Source organism: Malania oleifera, chromosome 2 (assembly GCF_029873635.1).
Source record: "Malania oleifera isolate guangnan ecotype guangnan chromosome 2, ASM2987363v1, whole genome shotgun sequence".
In the NCBI taxonomy this organism is placed as follows: domain Eukaryota; kingdom Viridiplantae; phylum Streptophyta; class Magnoliopsida; order Santalales; family Ximeniaceae; genus Malania; species Malania oleifera.
In genome coordinates, this window is record NC_080418.1 from 112,027,596 (window position 1) to 112,048,670 (window position 21,075).

Below are 21,075 nucleotides of genomic sequence, written 5' to 3' on the forward strand. Positions count from 1 at the left end.
TAAAGAACTTCCTCAGCCAAACACAAGTGTATTGTAGACGCTGCCTTTGCTTTCAAATCTACCCATGTTGTCTCATCCATTCCTTCTAGTTGAGTATCAACTAAAGCCTTAACCATTCCTTGTTGCACAAGAATGTCCTTCACTCTATTTTGCCATAAACTGAAGTTTCCAGTTCCATCAAATTTGACAACGTCAAATCTTACAGAAGATGATCCCAATGCCATAACAACAATCACTTTGATACAAATTTGTTAAGATATGGATCAAATAATGAAGATGCATAGAGGAATAAATAACAACAAGTCAATAACACACAACCAAAACAAGAACAGTACAAAGATTTACGTGGTTCTACAAAGCCTACATCCACAGAAGCAATGGTACACAAATTTCACTATGGAAATCATAATGTACACAATACACTTCTCAAAATGATCACTCTTTTTTAATATATGCCCATAATAACATATATAGAAGTTCCTCGAAGGTTTCCCTCCGTTTATCCAACTTCTCAACGTTTAAAAAATTCAAAATTCAAAAAAACTGCTCGCAACCCTGGTGCCATTTGTTGACGAATACAAGGTTTCGTCGACGATCCATAGAAGACAATTTGTTAATGAGAATAGGCTTTCGTCGACGAGTCTAGATCTCTAAAATTTTTCTTCTCTCGGTATTTTCTCATCGACGATTTCAAAACCTTCGTCAACGACTCGTTGCTGTCCACTCATCGACGAACACATGGCTTTTGTTGACAAGCTCTACTATGCTGTCCCTTCATGTTTTTCCCTCTTCCTTCTTTGCTTACAAAAACAAAGTATAAGAGCTACAAACAACAATTTTCTCCTTCCCTTAATTTTTCTTTCTTACTATATAATCTTTTACTCTCTATCTCATCTTTATCTTATTTGATCTAAGTCTAATTACCTCCCTTACTTCCCCCTCTTTCAATTTCTCTACAAATTCTATGATTCTAACCTCCAATTCATAGGGCATTCCCTTGTGCAAGGATGTCACTCATTCCTGTACCTCTTGCAAGGGTAGACATAAGATCTTAAACACTCCACTACAATATATTCACATAACCCATCACCACACACTCTACATTTAAATTTTTTTTGTGCACAAAATAAACAAACAGTAATAATGAAATAATAATCCAAAAATCATTTTTAGTGTTGTCGCATAGCATGATAATGACAATAAAGAAAATAGAAACATTATCTGCACTTGAAGTAGCACAACGAAGGATAAGGGAAAGTTAAAAACAACAGATAGAAGAATGTGAATAATAGATTAAAAAAAATAAAAATAAAATAGGGAAGTGAAAAGGAGACATTGAAGAGCAAGAAAAGAAAAATAAGAGTTTGAATCTGGTCTCTTAGGGCCACTGGTTAAAATTCGAACTTTTATGCTAGGGATTCACGTTCAAACTCTATAAGTAGTGGGAAAGGTATGAAATGGGAGATAGGTTACCTATAGGCCTCCAATGGATGTGATAAAGAGAGAGAGAGAGAGAGAGAGAGAGAGAGAGAGAGAGAGAGAGAGAGAGAGAGAGAGGGACAAAAGAGTGTATAGGCCGAAACTCTCAAATATTTATCAATGTCTACTTTATTACAGCTATGGCCATATTTGCAAACACAAATAAGAAGTGTTTAAAACTGAAAAAAGAACCAAACTATCTTGAACATTGTTAAAACTAAAAATAATTGTGTCAATTTTTTAAAGAGTTACAAAATTGTCACATAATTTTTTTCGTTTTTCAAAATTTGTATAAAAAGTTGAAAAATATTTTTAGTGTTTTCTTACATTTTTTTATATATAATTGGAAAAAAAAACTAGAAAATAAGGTGTCATATTCTCTTTTAAAGAAAATGACAAATAGACAAAAAAAAATGTCTTCCATTAATGAACATGCATGTCAAAAGTGGCAGAATAAAGAAATATTAAAAAATCTCAATGTATCATGAATTACCACTAGGCTCAATTCTAACATTATTGGTAGCACAGAGCATGCTATGGAGGTATGGCACATTTGCATCATACCAAGGCCCACTACTTCATCCTTGTGCTCCATACACAAAAGTGTACAAAGAAGAAGGCCAAAACAGTTGATTTGCATATGGTGGATATAGGAATACCATATTTCCCTTTTCTGAACAATCCTTCTCCAAAAGGCCAAAAGCATAGTACCACCCATACGCTGCATGCTATCTCTTCCAACCCAACCCCTTCCCCACTTTGAGTCGGTCGCTGCAACCCTAACAATGCAATAACCACTGCGGCCATATACACCAAAACAACACCAGTCGCCACCACGAACACTGGGGACTGGTCGAAGGTTAACCTGCCGGCATTAGTAGTGGCATCAACCCGACTATTAGAACAAGGGTTTGTCTTTTGCGTTACTTCAAATATAATCTCTGATAATCCCAGGAGCTTAGGGGTGATGCTTATGACTCCAGACAACCACGCTGTTGCTGAAATTATTCTTGCTGTCATTTGGCTATTCCACCATCCATGGATTGAAATGCCAGTTAAATGGAATTCCCATAGAGTGTACATGTTGTAAGTTCCAAAGAGAGCTATAGGGATAAGAAAGGCCACTCCCTGCATTTGAATGAATATAGTATGAGTTTCGTTTTCTATAAATAGGAAACATATTGTAAACTATTAAAAATATTAAAAAAAAAAACAATTTATGTTGTCATGATTTGTTCTTTTGTCATTCAATTCGTCTAGTAAGTAGATTTTGTTATGTTCAACACAAATTATGATTCAAAATTTTGGGATGATATTGAAAGATAATTTGCCTTAATATAAAATTGATTTATGATTTCAAAAATAAAAATTTAATGATATTTTGTATTAATTATATCATTTATTTTATAAATGTTACAATCGTTAATTTAGCTCCCCCCCCCCCCCCCCTTTTTTTTACTTTAGGTAATATCCTATTTATTACTTTACTTTTAATACAACAACTATTATTCTTATGACACCTACATAAATGACTTCTTTTTTTTTTTTTTGTGAAAGAGATATGAAGATTAATTAATTGATATACAACGAGATCAATAAACTAATTGTTTAACCTTTTCACTCTAGCTAATATTAGGTTAAACTCATAGGTAGCTGATTTAGCGTGCAGCTAACCAAAAGTTGTAGGATGTCAAATATGGGAGATAGGACGTTGAGTATCAACTATAGCAAAGTGACAACAAATTCAAATTTAGGACAATAGATCATTGTGCTTAGGCCTACAAATTCTATTACCACAACTATGGTTTATATATATATATATATATTTAGGACAATAGATCATTGTGCTTAGGCCTACAAATTCTATTACCACAACTATGGTTCTATTGTCCTAAATATATATATATATATATATATATATATATATATACATATATATATATATAATTTAATTTTTAATATCTTTTTGGTTTATGATTATGATTTCAATTTATTATGCTCATTTCCCAACATTTTAAATCTAAATTCATTTTAATACAATGAGCATAAGTTACATAATAACATATTTTTGTCTATTTACGCATTTGATTGCCTTTGAAGAGGAACTGAAGGATTTTTTGCATGGTGGAAGATAGAGAGTTTGTTCGCGATTGCATTGAGTGAGTCCTGGTAATGGAGGACGGTATATGTAGGGGTCATTTTGACCCTACATATTGATTTCAACTAGTTTCTGCTTTGAAATGTTGTTCACCAAGAACTACATTATTTAATATTATATATAGTTACCTTGTTTTATTTTGAAATCCGTATAGTATAACATGTCAATAATGGTTGTTCTCATCATTGTTTCATTCTTGATTGCTAGTTATGAAGGGATTACATACAATGGTATAAGAATTATAGTATTATTTGTCATTTTTATAGGTGACCCAAGTATTACATTTTTTTCTTGAGCAATTTAGTAGTTTTTAGGCCCTCTCCATTATTGATCTCTACCTGTTTTTAAATGATTGATGCATATGTACATAAATTAGCTCACATTGTTCGTGTATTGATTTTATTATGAATGCTCAAGTTACATATATAATGGGATCTAGTAAAGTAATTTTTTTAGTTTATCTTTGTTGGAGATGTGGCTTATATTCTGAGAAGAACACATGCACCGAAGGAAAGTATCGTGAAGTGAGGAACAAAGAGAAGTTTGCAGGATGCAGGATTGAGGGCAAATTGTCAACGATTTAGGGTGTAACCGTCAATGATTTCACGCATTGTTAGAGGGTGTTTTTCTCAACTTCAAACCATCAATGGTTTGGCCAAAACTGTTGACGGTTTCCCTCGTGGACGTCATGGATTTTCAAATCGAAGATCAGTAGATTGGGTGTTTTGGAATCGCTACAAAAGTGTTTTAGATATATTAGAGGTCTTCTAGCTGTGCACATTATATTAGTATATAATCATTATTAGGTAACCCTAGTTCGATTGAGCTTCGTAAGCTTCTTTGTGATAGTGAAAAACAGCCGCTGCTCCTGTGGACGTAGGCAAATTATCGAACGACGTAAATTCTTGTGTCTTTGGTTATTGCTTTCATTGATTCTCATTGTTAAGTGATTGCTTCTTTAGTATAGTTCATCATCGAGTGCTTGCTTACTTGTTCTATTGATTATTTAGCGAGTTTGTATAAGGTCTTCCACTGCACACACTCGGCACCGACAACAGTTATCAGAGTGTCGATTGTTGCACAACAATTGGTATTAGAGTCAGGTAGTGAGGAACAACAATTGGTATCAAAGACAGGTAATCAGGAACAACCATTGGTATTAATGCAATTAGTTGGCAATGGTTGAGATTTCTTCTGCGAGGTTCAAGGTTGGTAAGTTTGATGGAAACGGGAAATTTTGGGCTTTGGTGGAGGAAGGTGAAGGACTTGCTAGTGCAGCGAGGGATGGTGAAGGGTCTATATGGAAAGAAGCCAGAAGGCATAGACGACACAAGTTGGAAGGAGCTGGAAGCGAGAGCTATGTTCACTATCAAGTTATGTTTGGTCAATGACATGTTGTATCACGTCATGGGTAAGGAATTGTCGGCAGTGGTTTGGCTAAAACTAGAGCACCGGTACATGTCCAAGTCATTAACGAACAAGTTGTATCTTAAACAAAAATTATATTGGCTTAAGGTGGCAGAGGATTCAGATTTGACTCAGCACATCAACACATTTAATCAAATCATTAGTGATTTGTGACAAATTGATGTAAAGTTCGAGGAAGTGTACAAATCGTTGATGTTGATTATTTATTACCAACATCCCCTACATACAAGAATCTAGTTACGACGCTGAGTTAGGGGAAAGAAACCCTGGAGTTGGAGGACATAATAAGTGCATTGTTGGGGTTTCATCAGAGGAAGAAGACCAGCAATGAGGGTTCACGAAGTGAAGGGTTTGTGGCAAAGGGTAATTAGGATCATGGCAAAGGCAAGGCTTGGAGTGGATTAAGTGGTAATAAAACTCAATTGTGGTCTGGGAGGAGGAATTCGAAGGATGTTCACTATTTTAAGTGGGAGAAAATAGGGCATATAAAATTGGAGTGTTCGGAGTAGGAGAAGGGAAATGCAAAAACTCATAAGGATTTGTCAAAATTTTGCTAATGTAGTGGAAGAAGGAGACTCAAGGAGTAGTGATTGTGAGATGCTCTTTATTTCATCAGTTTCAAAAAGCCTAACAGATTCTCGGATCCTAGACTCGGGATGTTCTTTTCATATGGCACCCACCAAAGCACGATTCACCTCCTATAGATTGGTGAGTTGTAATTCCGTTATGATGGGAAATGATGTTGTATACATAGTTGTCAGAATGTGGGATATCAGGATCAAGATGTATGATGGTGTGGTAAGGACGTTGTGTGGTGTAAGGCATGTACTTGAACTACGAAAGAATGTGATTATTATTGGGCACTTTGGATTGTAATAGGTATAGTTACAAATATAAAGGCGGGGTGATAATGGTGTATGAAGACATCTTGACGGTGATGAAAGGACAGAGGATAGCAGGTAATCTCTATGAACTTCTGGGTAACATAATTGTAGGTGGAGCTGCAACTGAGAGTTCTAAGTTAGAAAATACTATTTTGTATAAACCAACCGCAAACAAAACAGAGGTATTCTTAACTATATTGTTATGGATGTTCGGCGATTGGTGAGGGTAGCATCACGAGTTGGACATAGATACTTTATAAGGTTATCATGAAAAGTTTGGGGGTAACTCATGTGACACAAGTTGGAGATGTTTACCGGGTGTAACTTGTGGCTAAGATGGAGCACCAGACCAAGAGAGAGTTCCTCAAGTTAGATATTGGTGTTGAGTACGCTGACGTTCAAGGAGTTTTGCAAGCATGGCATAGTGTATGCAAGGCTTACAAGAAACTTCTTAGTAAATTCAGCAAGTATGACGGGGTTCTTGATTAATCGATCGCCAAATGTATCACCAGATGGGAGAGTTGCAAGAGAGGCTTGGACAGGTTATGCTATAGAATTCTCTAGTTGAGAGAGTTTGGAGGTCTGGCCATGCATGGTTCTAGTGAGATGGGATCTAGGCTTGGGGTGATGTCTAGACGGTATATTTTTCTAGGTTATAAGAAAGATGGGTTCAAGCTGGGTGATTCAATGGCAAACATGGTAGCAATTGGTGGAGACATGGTTTTAGGTGTTAAAGTCATGAGACAACGTACTGGGGTAGATAAAGAGAAATAGGTGACAGAAAGCTGCAATAGTAGCAATGAGCATGTTGTGCAGGTGGAGTTGGAGACTCAAAGCATAGGTGCAAGGAGTTCTAGCTTAGGAGACTTGTGGTATCATAGGATAAACTAGAGCTGAAAAGAGATTGTGATACAGGTGGAGTTACAGACTCAAGGAAGAGATGACATTAATTATAACACAGGGAGTTTAAGCTTGGGGGACTAGTAGGATCACAATGGGCTCAAAGGCACTATTAGGCCACCGCCCAGGTATAAAGATCTGATGTCTTATGCATCCATTACTACTAGGAAGGATCCAACTTCCTTTCAAGAGGCAGTGCATAGCCAAGAGAAAGGTAGGTGGATAGGTGTCATTGTGAAGGAGATGAAGTCACTGTATAAGAATCAAACGTGGGGGTTGGTGGAGCTCCCAGAAGGGGAGAGGGAGATAAAAAGCAAGTGGGCAATTATTTTGTTGTTTTATGTAAGTGACATGCATTTTGCTGGGGCTCTATTGAGAAAGGAAGTTGACAAAATGGTTTTGGGTGCCAAGAGGATTTTTAGGTTGGTGATTTGCAAGGAGAAAGTTGCAGGGAGATTGGGGTTATCTCAGGATGGCTATGTGGATAAAAATATAGGGAGAGTGTGGTTATCTTGGGGTAGTTTTTTTGTTGGAGAGGTTTAGCATTGTTAATGTTTAACCAATCACCTGTACAACATTGGTGAATCTAAGTAAACAGTATACCATTTAGTACTCATGTACAAACAATGATGTTCTGGTTATGTCAAAGGTTTCGTATGCTACTACAATGGGGAACTTCGATAGGAAACAGAGGGATGCGTAAGTTGTGAGGTTCGCAGATATATGTAGATTACGTAGGGGACTTGGATGACAGGAGGCCTACAATAGGGTATATTACGGGAAGACCTAATTTTTGGAAGTCCAGGGTACAATCTTAAGTTGCACGAGCTACATCTGGATCAGAGTACTTGGCAAAGGCTGAGGCTGCCAAGGTAGCATTGTGGTTTACAGGATCATTCAAGGATTTGAGTGGTCATTTAGGTGGAGTTCCTATTACCATGAAGATGTTCAAGCATTGCTAGGACTTGGTTTATATCTCCAAGTGTTAGACTGGAGGCGGTCCCAATCTATTGGGTGGGGTGGTGCAGCAAGGGTATGCTTTCGAATTTCTTCTAAGTGGTGAATATTCATCAAGGTGGAGATTGTTGGGGATGTGGCTTATATTCTAAGTGGAACTCATGCACTAGGGGAAAGCATCATGAAGAAAGGAACAAAAAAAAGTTTGCAGGATATAGGATTAAGGGTAAACCGCGTTGACAGTTTGGGATGTAACCATCAATGGTTTTAGACAATGCTATAAGGTGTTCTTCTCAACTTCAAACCATCGATGATTTCGCTCGCGGATGTCACAGATTTTTGAATTGAAGATCAGTAGATTGGGAATTTTTTGAGGAATTTCCTCCGAGGGGTTGCTACAGAAGTGTTTTAGATATATTTAAGGTCTTCTGTATGCATTATATTAGTATATAATCATTATTATGTAACCCTAGTTCAATTGAGCTTTGTAAGCTTCATTGTGATAGTGAAAAAAAAAGCCGCTAGATACTCCCGTGGATGTAGGCAAATTTTCGAACCACGCAAATTCTTGTGTCTTTGGTTATTACTTTCATTGATTCACATTGTTGAGTGATTGCTTGTTTAGTATTGTTCATCATTGAGTGTTTGCTTTCTTGTTCCATTGATTGTTTAGTGAGTTCATGTGAGGTCTTCCGCTGCACACACTCGGCACCAAAAATTGGTATCAGAGCGCCGATTGTTGCACAACAATCGATATCAAAGCCAGGTAATTGGGAACAACCGAGTTTTGAATGGCTCATTTCTTCAATTCGTAGTAGATAATGTTGTAATATTATGACATTCCCTTCTATTACATATGGCGGAATCTTATATACTTTTCCCAAATATAGAATGAGGTGAAGTTTCTTAAGCCACAGATGTTCATTATCTTTAATTTTTGGGGCTATTCATTGTATTATTTTGGTATTCCTATTTATATTTCAAAAAAATTATGGTGCATAAATATCCATATATATATGCATGATAATTAGCCGTTCAGAAGGAAATTAACAAGTGCAAATGAAACACATTGCATATAAGAAATGGTGTGGTGATGGATTCACTTAACTATACAAGCAACAGAATGTCATGGAATAAAAAAGGAGAAAAATAAATTGGAGTATGTTAATTAAATGCTAATGCATGCATAATATTGTTGTGCATTCCCAAAATAGATAATAGGAACATGGTTACAATATTGGCACTAGGCGATTTATTTTGTCAACTAACCAACTAGTTAAATAGTCAATTGGACATTATTGGAAAGTGACCACAAAAATGTAACGAATGTTTAGTACTTCACCAATTTAATTATGATATTGCAAGCAATAAATTTTTCAGTAGGGGAACAAGTCATATAAGTGTGGGCAGTGAGAGTACTATCTATATCCCTTATGATTCATATAGTGTTCACTACAATGTGTGAAGCCAAGCAAAGTTCTTAATAAAACATAACATTAATTGGGTGGTGTTCATAGTTGTAGGACAAACTAGATGGAATCTACCTATATAAGTATTAAGTAATAACTCTTATGTAGAATGTCGATTGGGCATTGCAATCGAGGAAAAACAAGAAGGTTGTTTAGATTTACTTTGATAAGAACCATAATACATTAAAACTTGTTGTCTACAATGGATCATGAACAAGGAAGGGAAGAGCCTCAATGGTCAAAGAAATAAGAATATATTTGAAAAAAAAAGTGTACTTAAATAGTGAGGAAAAAGAATTTAATCAAAGTGAAAGATAATGGAGCAAGCATGAATTGCTCCAAAACCCTATAGGTATTTCTGATGGGTGGAGAGGAATGCTCAGTCACTGGTTATGACTGAAACTCAGTGAAAATAAATGCACAATAACAATATATTTCAATCTGAAAAAATATAGAAGACTTCAAATCAGAACTCTCTCTCACGCTCACTAGTTTTACTCTCTCAACACACCACATTAATACATTACATAAATACACCTATTTATAGAAAATTATAAAAACAAATAATCAACAATTGTAGGAGTGAATCTTCAATGGAGTTGGGCTGGTAGGTAATGTAAGTTGCCTACCAACTCCAAAAAAATCAACAGCGATGGGCTGTCGGCCATCTCCAGTCAAGTTTACTATTTCAACATCCCCCCTTAAACTTGACTCTCCTAACTTTATCATTACGAGCATTGTGTTCAGACTTGCAAAAATATCATGCCTGAGTGGCTTCATGAAAATATCAGCAATCTAATCATATGTTCTGCAAGATATCAATTCCACTTCTTTATTTTTGACATGCTCCCTAATAAAATGATACCGAGTATCAATATGTTTGCTTCTTTCATGGTGCACTAGATTTTTCTCAAGTTCAATCGCTGATCGGTTGTCGATGTAGACTTTTGTGGGGTTATCTTGAAGAAATCCCAAATACTTCAGTACATTCCTAATCCATATACCATGACAAACAGCTGAGCTGGTAGCAACATACTCAGCTTCACATAATGACAACATTACGATGAGTTGCTTCTTCGAAGACCATGTAAACGCTGTATCTCCCATGAAAAATGTGAATCCTGTCGTACTTTTTCTTTCATCAAGATCTCTTCCCCAATCGCTATTTGAATAGCCGATAAGTTTGCAATCACCTCTTGATGAATAGAATATATCATCAGTGATGGTACCCTTGACATATCAGAGTATCCTTTTCCCTGCATTCAAGTGGGACTGGTTAGGAGTCTCCATGTACCTGCTGACAAGTCCAACTCCATAGAGTATATCTGGTCTGGTACACATCAAATACCTCAAACTTCCAACCAGACTCTTGAAATATGTGGGGTCAACATCTCCTTGCTTATTCTTTCTCAACTCCAATCCTATTTCAACTGGAGTTGTCACAGGATTGCATTTATCCATCCCAAACTTCTTCAGTACTTCTTTTGCATAGTGGCTTTGGGAGATGAAGATTCCCTTCTCGCTTTGCGTGACTTCTATGCCAAGGAAGTGAGCCATCTGGCCAATATCCGTCATTTTAAATTCTTTGACCATGCTCCTCTTGAAAGCGACAAACATCTTTGGATTGTTGCCGGTGAAGATCAGATCATCAACATATAGGTAGGATATTAGCATGCTTCCATCTGTCTCCATCTTTATGTATAGCGCATGCTCGTAGGGATACTTCTCAAATCCATTCTTCTGGAAATAGTCATCAATCTTCATGTTTCACGCACAAGGTGTCTGCTTCAAGCCATAGAGTTCTTTCTTCAACTTGTACACTTTATCTTCATTGCCCTTCTTCATATATCCAGGTGGTGGATTGATATAAATCTCTTCTTCTAGAAAACCATTCAGAAATGTTGATTTCACATCCAGCTGGTAAATCTTTCATCCATTTTGTGCCGAAAGTGAAATTAGTAATCTGATGGTTTTAAGCCTAGCTACCGGGGCAAGGATTTCTCTATAATCAATCCCTTCTTTCTGCTTGCAGCCTTTAGTGACAAGTCTTGCTTTGGATCTCTGAACTTCTCCTTAAGTGTTCTTTTTGGTCTTGTAGACCCATTTCACACCAATAGTTTTGCGGCTCTTCGGAGATTTGTTAACTCCCAAGTCTTGTTCTTCTCGATGGATTGAACCTCCTCATCCATCGCTTTTCTCCATTTGCCTTGTTCGTTAGCTTCCTTAAAGCTAACCGGGTCACCAGTCAATAACAGACAATATAGAGTAACATACTTTCTATTCTATAGTTTCATACAGATCAGCTAGATTTCGAGCTCCTCTAGGTCTCATGTCTAAGATTTCACACTCTATTGGTGATGGAGCTTCATTCCTCTATGATGAACCATGTGGAGGTGTCTGCAGCTCGGGAACTTGTGGCTAGATAGCCACTTCTCTTGTCTGTGTAGGTTATTCTCCTTCAAGTGTCAATTTCGCATTTTTGGAACATTCAGCCTAGTCCCATTTCCAGGATTCATTTTCTTCAAAAATGACATCTCGACTGTGAAAGACTTTCTTGTTGATGAGATTGTAGAGTCGATATCCCATGGTGCTATCGCCGTATCCAATAAGGATACACTTCTCTCCTTTATCATCCAGTTTTGTCCTTCTTACTTCTGGGATCTTGGTATAGGCTATGGAGCCAAACACCCTAAGATGACTTACACTGGGCTTGTGAGTACTCCAGGCTTCATATGGTGTCTTTGTATCAAGACTCTTCGTAGAACACCGATTGAGCAGATAGACTGCACATGACACTGCTTCTGCCCAAAAACTCTTTGGCACATTCTTATCCTTCAGCATGCTTTTGGCCATGTTAAGGATTGTTCGGTTCTTCCTTTCGGCTGCACCATTCAACTGGGGAGTGTAGGTCGGTGTGAATTGTGTTTAAATCCCTTGTTGCCTAAGGAATTCTAGGAAAGCTTCGTCTTTGTACTCTCCTCCTTGGTCTGACCGGAGTGACTTGATGCGGTAGCCACTCTGTTTCTCTACAAGAGCTTTGAACTCTTTGAACTTGTTGAACACCTCTGACTTCCTTTTTAGGAAGTAGACCCAAGTCTTTTTGCTGTAGTCATCGATGAAGGTGAGGAAGTATCAATTCTGTCCATTTGAAAATGGTCTCAATGAACCACACACGTTTGTGTGTACTAGCTAAAGCGGCATGGTAGATCTCTAGTCGACTTACTTTCCAAAGTTGTTTCTGTGTTGCTTGCTCAGAATACAGCTTTCACATATTACATTTGGATGGTGGATGTTAGGTAAGCCTTTCACCATCTTCTTGCTTCCCAATTGTTTCAAACTTTCAAAATTCAGATGTCCATACCTTAGATGCCATAGCCAATCTTTGTCTTTGATGATAGTGCTCAAACATCTTGGCGTATCATGTTGGATGGCAAGTGGAAATATTCAATTCTTTGCCATTTGTACTCGAGTAACAAGCTTTCCTCGAGCATTTGTTATCACCATCTGCTTATCACTAAGGCTAATTTGGTAGCCTCTTTCCTTGAGCTATCCGAGACTCAAGATGTTAGTCGTCATAACTGGCACATAATAGACGTTGGAGATGTAAGCATGATCTCCGAACTTCTGTTTGATTAAAACATCTCCTCTCCCTCATATTGGGATTTTAGAATTATAGAAAAAATAGATCTCTCCCTGAACTTTCTTATCAAGTTCAAAGAATAGGTTCTTTCTGCCAATCATATGGTTGCTAGCTCTAGAATCAAGGTACCAAACACTTTGGTCCTGGGGAGTTGAATCGTGTTCCATCAGCATTAACGACTTTCCATCTGCATGTTCATTTTCGGCAAGTTTAGCCTCCTCGCTAACTTTTTCTTGTTGTCGTCCCCAACACTTATTGCTATAGTGTTCATACTTATGACAATTGTAGCATTAAATGTTTCTTTTTGCTACGTTCGGGTGGTTATTGTATTATCCTCTTCTTCCTTGTCCTCTGCCTCATGGGATATAGTTCTGTTGATTTCGTCCTTCTCTAGTGGGACCTATTCTGCCTCTACCACCTCCTCTGGAGTCAAAGTTTCTAGAATTTCTTCCACGAGATCCTCGGCCTCATCCTCTTCCTTGCTGTGACGTCCCCCCTTTGTCGTATCTATCTGCAGTGAGGGACAACTTTGTTTGGAGGGCTTACTCCAGTGCTTTATCATCACTCATTATGTTGACTTTCTGCTTATGGGCTTGGAGTGAGCCCACAAGTTCTTCTACGGACATGGTTTCCAAATCTTTTGTTTCTTCTAGGGTCAAAGCTATATAATCATATTTTGGATCTAGAAATCAAAAAATTTTCTTACAAATTCGCTCGTCATTGAGAGTCTCTCCATTTCTTCTCAATTGATTTGATACAACCATAACTTGTGTATAGTAGTCAGCAAAAGATTCAGTAGATTTCATTTTTAGAGATTCGAAATTACCTCGCAATGTTTGAAGACAATTCTTCTTTACTTTGTCTGCACCTTTGTGTGTTCGCTGGAGAGAATCCCAAACTTCTTTGGATGTCTTAGCGGAGGTGATGATTTCGAAAGTGGCCTCATCAAGGCCATGGTAGATTATGGACTTCGCTTTGCAATCCTTCTTTTGATTGGTTCGCAAGGTCATTCTTAGAGAATCCGACATAGCTGCTTCGGCTTCTTTTGATGGCTTTCTCTGTACCCATCTTCAACAATGTCCATGACATCCTGAGTACCTAGAAAGGCTCTCATTTGAATCGACCAGTTGTCATAATTCTCCCGGGTCAACTTTGGAATGACCGCTTGGGTAGTACCGTTAGCCATCGAATTTAATATATCAAAACAAAGATATAGGGACTGATTTTGGCAAATCTAATGCCACCAATATGTTCAGAAGGTCGAAAAACCTTAAGAACCAGTTTTGGGTTGCAAAGAACCGGTCCGAAAACCACTAAACCGGCTATAAGAAGTTTTGGTAGTTTAAAACTGGGCCGATTTAAATTAACGGCCATTTGAATGGCGTTAGTGCTTACCGTTAGGCCACGTGGCAACATCTACGCCTGCCGCATGTCGGCGACAGGGACGTAGGTTGGAAGCGGGTCAAGTCTCAAGTACAGATCCGGGTTGCGAGTCTCGGAGCCAGGTTGCAGGTTGCTGGCCGAATTGGATCTCGACAAACAGGAGAGGAAGACGCGTGCGGGCGCGTGAGGGGCATGCCACCGGCTACCGGAGTCAACATTGGCGTGTGTGGCACGTGGGAAAGGCGCTGACAACGCTGGAGGCGCGTGTGAGCGCGTGCGGAACTTTCCGATCCTTTTGAGATGTGGTTTCCACCATTGTAATCATCTCGGCGCGAATTTTACAATGGTAGGCTCAATTTTGGATTTTGAGCAGCTTCAAATCTGAGAGAAAAATGAATTTTTTCTCTGTTCGTCTCGGCTTGGCAGATTTCAGCATTCCTAGACGCTCTGATACCACTGATGGAGGGAGAGAAACGTTCACTCACTGGTTGTGACTGAAACTCAGTGAAAATAAATGCACAATAACAATATATTTCAATCTAAAAAAATATAGAAGACTTCAAATCAGAATTCTCTCTCACGCTCACTGGTTTTACACTCTCAACACACCACATTAATACATTACATAAACACACCTATTTATAGAAAATTGTAAAATCAAATAATCAACAATTGTGGGAGTGAATCTTCAACGAAGTTGGGCTGGTAGGTGGAGTAGGTTGCCTACCGACTCCAAAAAAATCAACAGCGGGGGGCTGCTGGCCATCTCTAGTCAAGTTTATTATCTCAACAATTTCATATGATTAATAGAGTTTTAAAAGTTAAAAAAGGAAGAAAAGTGAAAATTTTACCTAATTGTTAGGAGGAATTTTGCATTAATGTCCAAGATTTGTTTGCATAATAAAATTGACTAGATAAAATATATACCACTCTTTGGACACGGAAGGACATCATCATTATCCCACTTGTTTATTAGTTTTACTAAATGATGCAACCCATTATATCACAACTTTTTGTTATATCCGATCTAAGACTAATTACATCATTTCAAGTATAGATATTAGAAAACTTCCGGGTATCAACTTATACATAAGACTCCAAGATATTCTAATGTCCTCATATATTGTCTATATTAGGGATGTAATCGATTCTAAATGACTTGACTTTGTCCTGAACCAAAATTTCTCCATTACCATAATGTGGGATTTGGTTGAAATGGGCCAAAGTCAATGTCTACAATCTATACCATGCCCCATGCATGTCCCAATGGTTACCCTTTCAAGGCCAACAATTAAAAAGCAAACCATGCTTAAAGGAGACAAACTGCACATCGAGAGTGGCATCATACTAGAATTGAAGAGTTGACAGTGCTTACGTACCTTGGGCAAGAAGTGGGTGTTGGTGATGATACAATACGCCGGGAGGACAGCATAACATAGCTCCGGAATGGACCTCAGGCCCCATATCAAGATCCAGATGTAGCCTAAGCACTGCCGGAACTGGAGCTTCGCAGTGAGTGTGGCTGTAAGGGGATTGTTCCGGCTGAGTAGGATTTCAAGTAGTCCCATTGCCCATCTCTTCTGCTGGATTATTGCACTAGGCCCGCTTGATGGCGCTGACCCGAGAAACGCTGGCGGGTTTGGGGTACAGTACATGGATCTCCATCCTCTTGCATGGATCATCAGTCCCGTGAGCACGTCCTCTGTCGTCGATCCATATAACCAACCAACCTAATACCAATAAAACAATTGGGCGCGCGCCATAGTTATTTAGCATTCTAGAGCATCTAAAAAAAAAAATCATAACACCTATCACAGCATTTTTACCAAAAAAAAAGAAAAAAATCTTTAATATGACAATAATAATAGTATATTATTTTTTAATATAAAAATATTTAAATTTTAATTATAGTTAATTAAAATAATTATTAATGATGCTGTTAAATAAAAATTATTAATATTTTTAATTTAAAATATGTCTAAAAATGATTATATAATACTCAATAAAAAAAGTTTGTATTGCAAATACCACTTATTTTAAATATAGCCAAACACTTAATTGTTTTGGTGTGGGCAAGGGGTGTTTCACTTCACTATTGATCGCTCACTTTTACACCCCAACTCGTCCCGTACTCATAACAACAACTAGCGACTTTGTACATTGCCCCAATTGTGGTTGTAAGATGATTTCCGCGATTTGAGTTTCTTTCCAGCTTTGATAAATTCTTGCCCGTTGATTCAGCAAATTCGATTGATTCTCCAAATGTTTTCTGTAACTCTTGAACAGCCAAATGCTCTATCAAAGAAATGGAAACTCGTAGAGTCAAAATATTTAAATACTTAATTAAATCAAAGAAATTGATTTAAAATCACATTTAACGATCAAAGAAGTAGGATCAATGCACTGTTGACATACCAATACGAGTAGTGGTTAGATTTCTTTCTCTTGTTTCCTTCTCATCTGGGCATGCTCCGTAAATGACTCTTCGTCTGTGAAAACATCCTGTTCCCCCATAGAATGGTCCTTGTATCCCCGCTATTCCCCTCCCCATAAACTGATTAATGCATGAAGAACATTATTAGTTACTTAACATGTACATATATCATTAATAGTTTGTTTGACGAGAAATATATATACATAGAAAATGAAGGGATTTGATCATGAATTGACACCTAGTGAAACAACTTTCAGTTATGTAAGGGCGTCCGCTAAATAAGTTTAATCCTATAATGAAACTAAGTCGAAAAGTTAAGTACATAATCATTTAATGTTGTGTAGATTTAAAAAAGGCTGATGACATCTTTTTTCTGGGTTTAAGAGATAGTATGTAATTAAATTTAATTTCACATACTTCATTTAGAACTTGAAGTGGCTCCGATACCCCATCGTAAAATATTTGAGGAGACTGAACAAATGCGCTTTCTTTCTCATCAGCGGAACCAAGTAAGAAACACATTGCGTGAAGTACAATCTGTGGATTGTTAGCGTACATATCGCAATCAACATTCAACATGAAGGGAGCATTTGTCATCAGCCCTGAAACTCTTACCTGTTATAGTTTTAACACACTAGTTATGTTATAATTAGCAAGTGAAAGCATTATTCAATAATAATAATAATAATAATAATAATAATAATAAAGGATATTGATCCCTTGAGGTTTAAAAAGTTCATAAACCTCTTTGATTATTGATTTTTGGTATTCCTATATCCTTTTATTGGGCTCGTCTTTTATAAATATGAAGGGAGATACATGTTTTGTGCTACATATACATAATAAAAGATTAATAATATATTTCAATATTTTTTTATCAAAAATTTATAATTTTAAGAGAGGTTGAGGTCTCCACATATCCGTGTATCTATTTCCTTAATGCTAGACATGTGACAAAGTAGTCATATATTCATTAATACTCATTTTTAGTAAACATATAATTAAGAAAAGAGACACGCCGATACATAAATGGGCACGTGAAGGGAGAAGTCCCTGTATAATTTCTCGGCAAAATCAGAAAGATTTTCATCAAATATCTCGTCAAGGATGGCTGGATTACGTAAGCTGATAGGTTACCAGAACATTCATGGCGCCAGCTTTGTAATGGTGTGGATGCTTTGGATGCTTTTCCCTTGATACATAAACAAGATGTGGCAATCCATATCCCCCTGAGAGCCCATCCCTATTCTCCCACATAACCTTCAAGATCACGCAAGTCCAAGTAAGCTTTTTGTATGATCCTATTAATAATTGAAGAGAAAAAGTACACGTCCTTTTCTTTTCCTATTTTTATCAACCGTTTGTATATTTTGGTCGACACTATTTGGCTGCGAGCTAGCATATGCCTGCGCAAAGCCATGTGCACGCAGGAGCAATTATTCCCACTCGGCCTATTCTATATACAATATTATAGGCCGGCAAACCTCACCATACTATGTCTTCACACTCAAATGTGTTTGAAAGTAAAATAGTACCTTCGAATATTTTAGAAATATTCAAGAATCTTTTGAGACTTGAATTATTACGATTAAAATATTTATTCTACTTCTTAAATATTTGATAATAAATTCATGATTTTAAATTTTGTGTCTTATAATTTGCATTACACATAAATTTACTGGAAAACTAATAAAACGATTGAGAATATTTAAATAAAAATTATCATGAAATCAAGTATTTTTCATTTTTGTGAGAGTTAAAGTAACATATCATAAATTTTTTGGTAAAAGAATTAATATTTTATACTAAGAGTGTGTAAATACTTTAAGGGTAGGGATGAGATTTTTACAAGCGATGGTTATTATTACATTTAGCCCTCTCCATTTGTTATTGTATGAACACGTGACTTGGATTGGTGCATGTGCATGAACATGCTCATCAATAATTCATATGATTTTTATAATTATTTTGATGAATTTGTTTAGATTGTAATATAAAATAAAATAAAAAATGAGGAAAGGCATTCATGAATCTTTATCCCACCAGGGAAAAAAAAAATTTAAAGAATTGCAGTAGGTTTATAAAAAATATTTCCTATTCAACCATTTAAAATTAAAATTTGGAGAGAGAAAGTGAAACCAAATAGTAAAATATAAATATATGAATTGATATATTATTATTGTGTTGAAGTTGTTTAACTTAAATGTATAATACAATAAACGAACGAGAATTGACCGTCATTTAAAGTACACTATTTCAAAATATGTTCTAGCGTATTCTCTATAAAATATTCACGCACGCATATTTATCTTCTAAGAAATTAAATACATAAAATTTATTTCTCAATCACACTAGAACAAGTTAGAAATATTTTTACCCGGACATATATATTCTCCAAATTTTTTCAAGAAATTGATTTCAAATTCAAAACATGGGAGATCTAATATATAGGAGTTCTAATATATAGGATATGGGATGGGCCAAAGATGACTAGCTCTCACTGTATGTACAGCCAAAGTTTAATAAACTTTGAAAGGCTATATGAATTCTATTAAAACTTAACTTTACATAAAGTTTGAGCATGAAAAAATGAGCTATCTATGTATGTACCTTAATTATAGTGGGATGATTTCTGGGGTCTACATTTGAGAAAACGTCAAACTCGTCTAAAGAATCATAAAGCATGGGCTTTTTGACCGCATTCTCGATCTTCTCGATAAGTTTTTCATATTCATCCTGTAAAGAAGTGAAGACATACATACATATACTAGATCATGCAACATTCATGCATGATTTGAAGCATCATACTTCAATTCTCCTTTCTAATGAAATTACCTATTTCAAAAAACACATATGCATGTACCTTTCAAAAATATTATATATGCAAGCGGCTCATCACTGACGCATGCTAGACGACGGACAGAGTCCGTGGAAGAGAGCTGTAGGACACAGCCCTTCCTCCTCAATTTGCTTCTCACATGGCCCATGATAAGCATAAGCCCGTGATGATCATGGCTTTTTTCTTTGTTTTATACATGTATAGTACACATACATACATACATTTGTACGTACATACATACTTATATACATGTGTGTGTGTGTGTGTGTGTGTGTGTGTGAGAGAGAGAGAGAGAGAGAGAGAGAGAGAGAGAGAGAGAGAGAGAGACGGAGGATACTTAAGTCAGACGAGCTAAAAAGTTTTTCATAATCAAAGGAATGGTATATTAAAAATTGAGTACCTTCATCATTGTCCACTCTTGTTTGAATTGCAATGAAGTTGCACTCCAGATGGGTTCACTGCCGAGGAAGTACCTGAAGGGGGCTCTAACAAGAACACCATATCTCTTGCAAAAGGGAACCCATAACTTAGCAAACTTTGAAGCTTCCATAAGAGCGTAGAAGGTAAGAGCGGAACCCCCATCGTCCGACACATAGCATGCTAGTTTATTAGCTGGATAATCAACTGCCATCAACGACAGCACTGTGTTCACTGTGATGATTGGAGGCTCTAATATAGGATCAGCCGTTGTAACAAACATGTCCACTGCAGGTAGCTCAGTTTCCCTGCTGAAAAGAAAAAAAAAAATCAATAAATCAGTTGTCTATGTTATTTTATATATATAAACAGCCAGAATAACAGATATACCAGTGGTGTAGGAGTCGTTGTGGGTAAGTTCTGTAGTCAACTTTGTTCCATTTGATGTTGATGATGAGGAGCCAATTGAAGGTGAACCATACCTCGCACAGGAAGGCGAGAAGCCAAGTGAGGCCATGATTGTTGAGTGAGAGGAGACGATAGGAAAGGAGAGAGAGGAGGAGAAATAGGATGATGAAATCCAAGGCTCTGAATAAAGAGTTTTTGTGAGTGACTCTTTCATAGAGAGGGAGAGACATGGAGTTGGGGGTCTTTGACATTGAGTGAGGATGAGAATAGCTCTGCCCAAAGCACTGCTTTCTGTCCTAAAAACTATGGTGAGAGTTGGGGCTAGAGTTCTTTATAGTATTGGATTAATTTATTTGCTCGAAAATACTGTATACTGTAGGTCACATACAGTAATTGAACTCTATATGAGGACAGTACCTTGTGTTGCCTTTGTTGACCACACCCCTATCTTAGTAACTAGCCTCGTGAAACTAAGACACCAGCTAGCTGGGTTTGGTTGGTCCTATACTTATAGCATACAGACATATATATATATATATATATATATATATATGTCTGTATGTATATATATATATATGACACAAAATTATTTAGTGCTGCCGTGCTGATGATGAGAGAGAGAGAGAGAGATTCTTTGGTGGTTTCACCAAAAATATATGTATTGAAAAATATTAAAATA

The 21,075-nt window shown here is 36.9% G+C and overlaps 1 protein-coding gene across 5 annotated transcripts; it reads right to left on the reverse strand.

Moving 5' to 3' along the window:
* Window positions 1-1,879: 1,879 nt before the first annotated feature.
* LOC131149503 (cellulose synthase-like protein B4) lies at window positions 1,880-20,873 on the reverse strand. 5 transcript variants are annotated; one of them, XM_058099987.1, is made up of 9 exons: window positions 20,379-20,873; window positions 19,972-20,296; window positions 19,343-19,468; window positions 17,870-17,992; window positions 17,150-17,347; window positions 16,714-16,852; window positions 16,406-16,593; window positions 15,678-16,028; window positions 1,880-2,607 (listed from the first exon to the last, which is right to left on the reverse strand). In XM_058099987.1, exons 1-9 carry the CDS (start codon window positions 20,645-20,647, stop codon window positions 2,053-2,055), a joined length of 2,274 nt encoding a protein of 757 aa, XP_057955970.1. In that variant the 5' UTR covers window positions 20,648-20,873; the 3' UTR covers window positions 1,880-2,052. The 5 variants fall into 5 exon arrangements, with proteins under 5 accessions (XP_057955970.1, XP_057955969.1, XP_057955971.1 ...); XM_058099986.1 differs by having other exon boundaries at window positions 19,972-20,299; XM_058099988.1 differs by having other exon boundaries at window positions 17,180-17,347; window positions 19,972-20,299; window positions 20,379-20,688.
* Window positions 20,874-21,075: the final 202 nt, after the last annotated feature.

Excerpts from the sequence above, each read along its gene's own strand:
- LOC131149503 (XM_058099986.1), bottom strand. The coding sequence starts at position 20,647 with ATGTCAAAGACCCCCAACTCCATGTCTCTCCCTCTCTATGAAAGAGTC. Across the intron at positions 20,300-20,378 it reads CAACGACTCCTACACCACTG|CAGGGAAACTGAGCTACCTG; the intron begins GTATATCTGTTA and ends TTTTCTTTTCAG. Across the intron at positions 17,993-19,342 it reads ATCATCCCACTATAATTAAG|GTTATGTGGGAGAATAGGGA; the intron begins GTACATACATAG and ends GTGATCTTGAAG.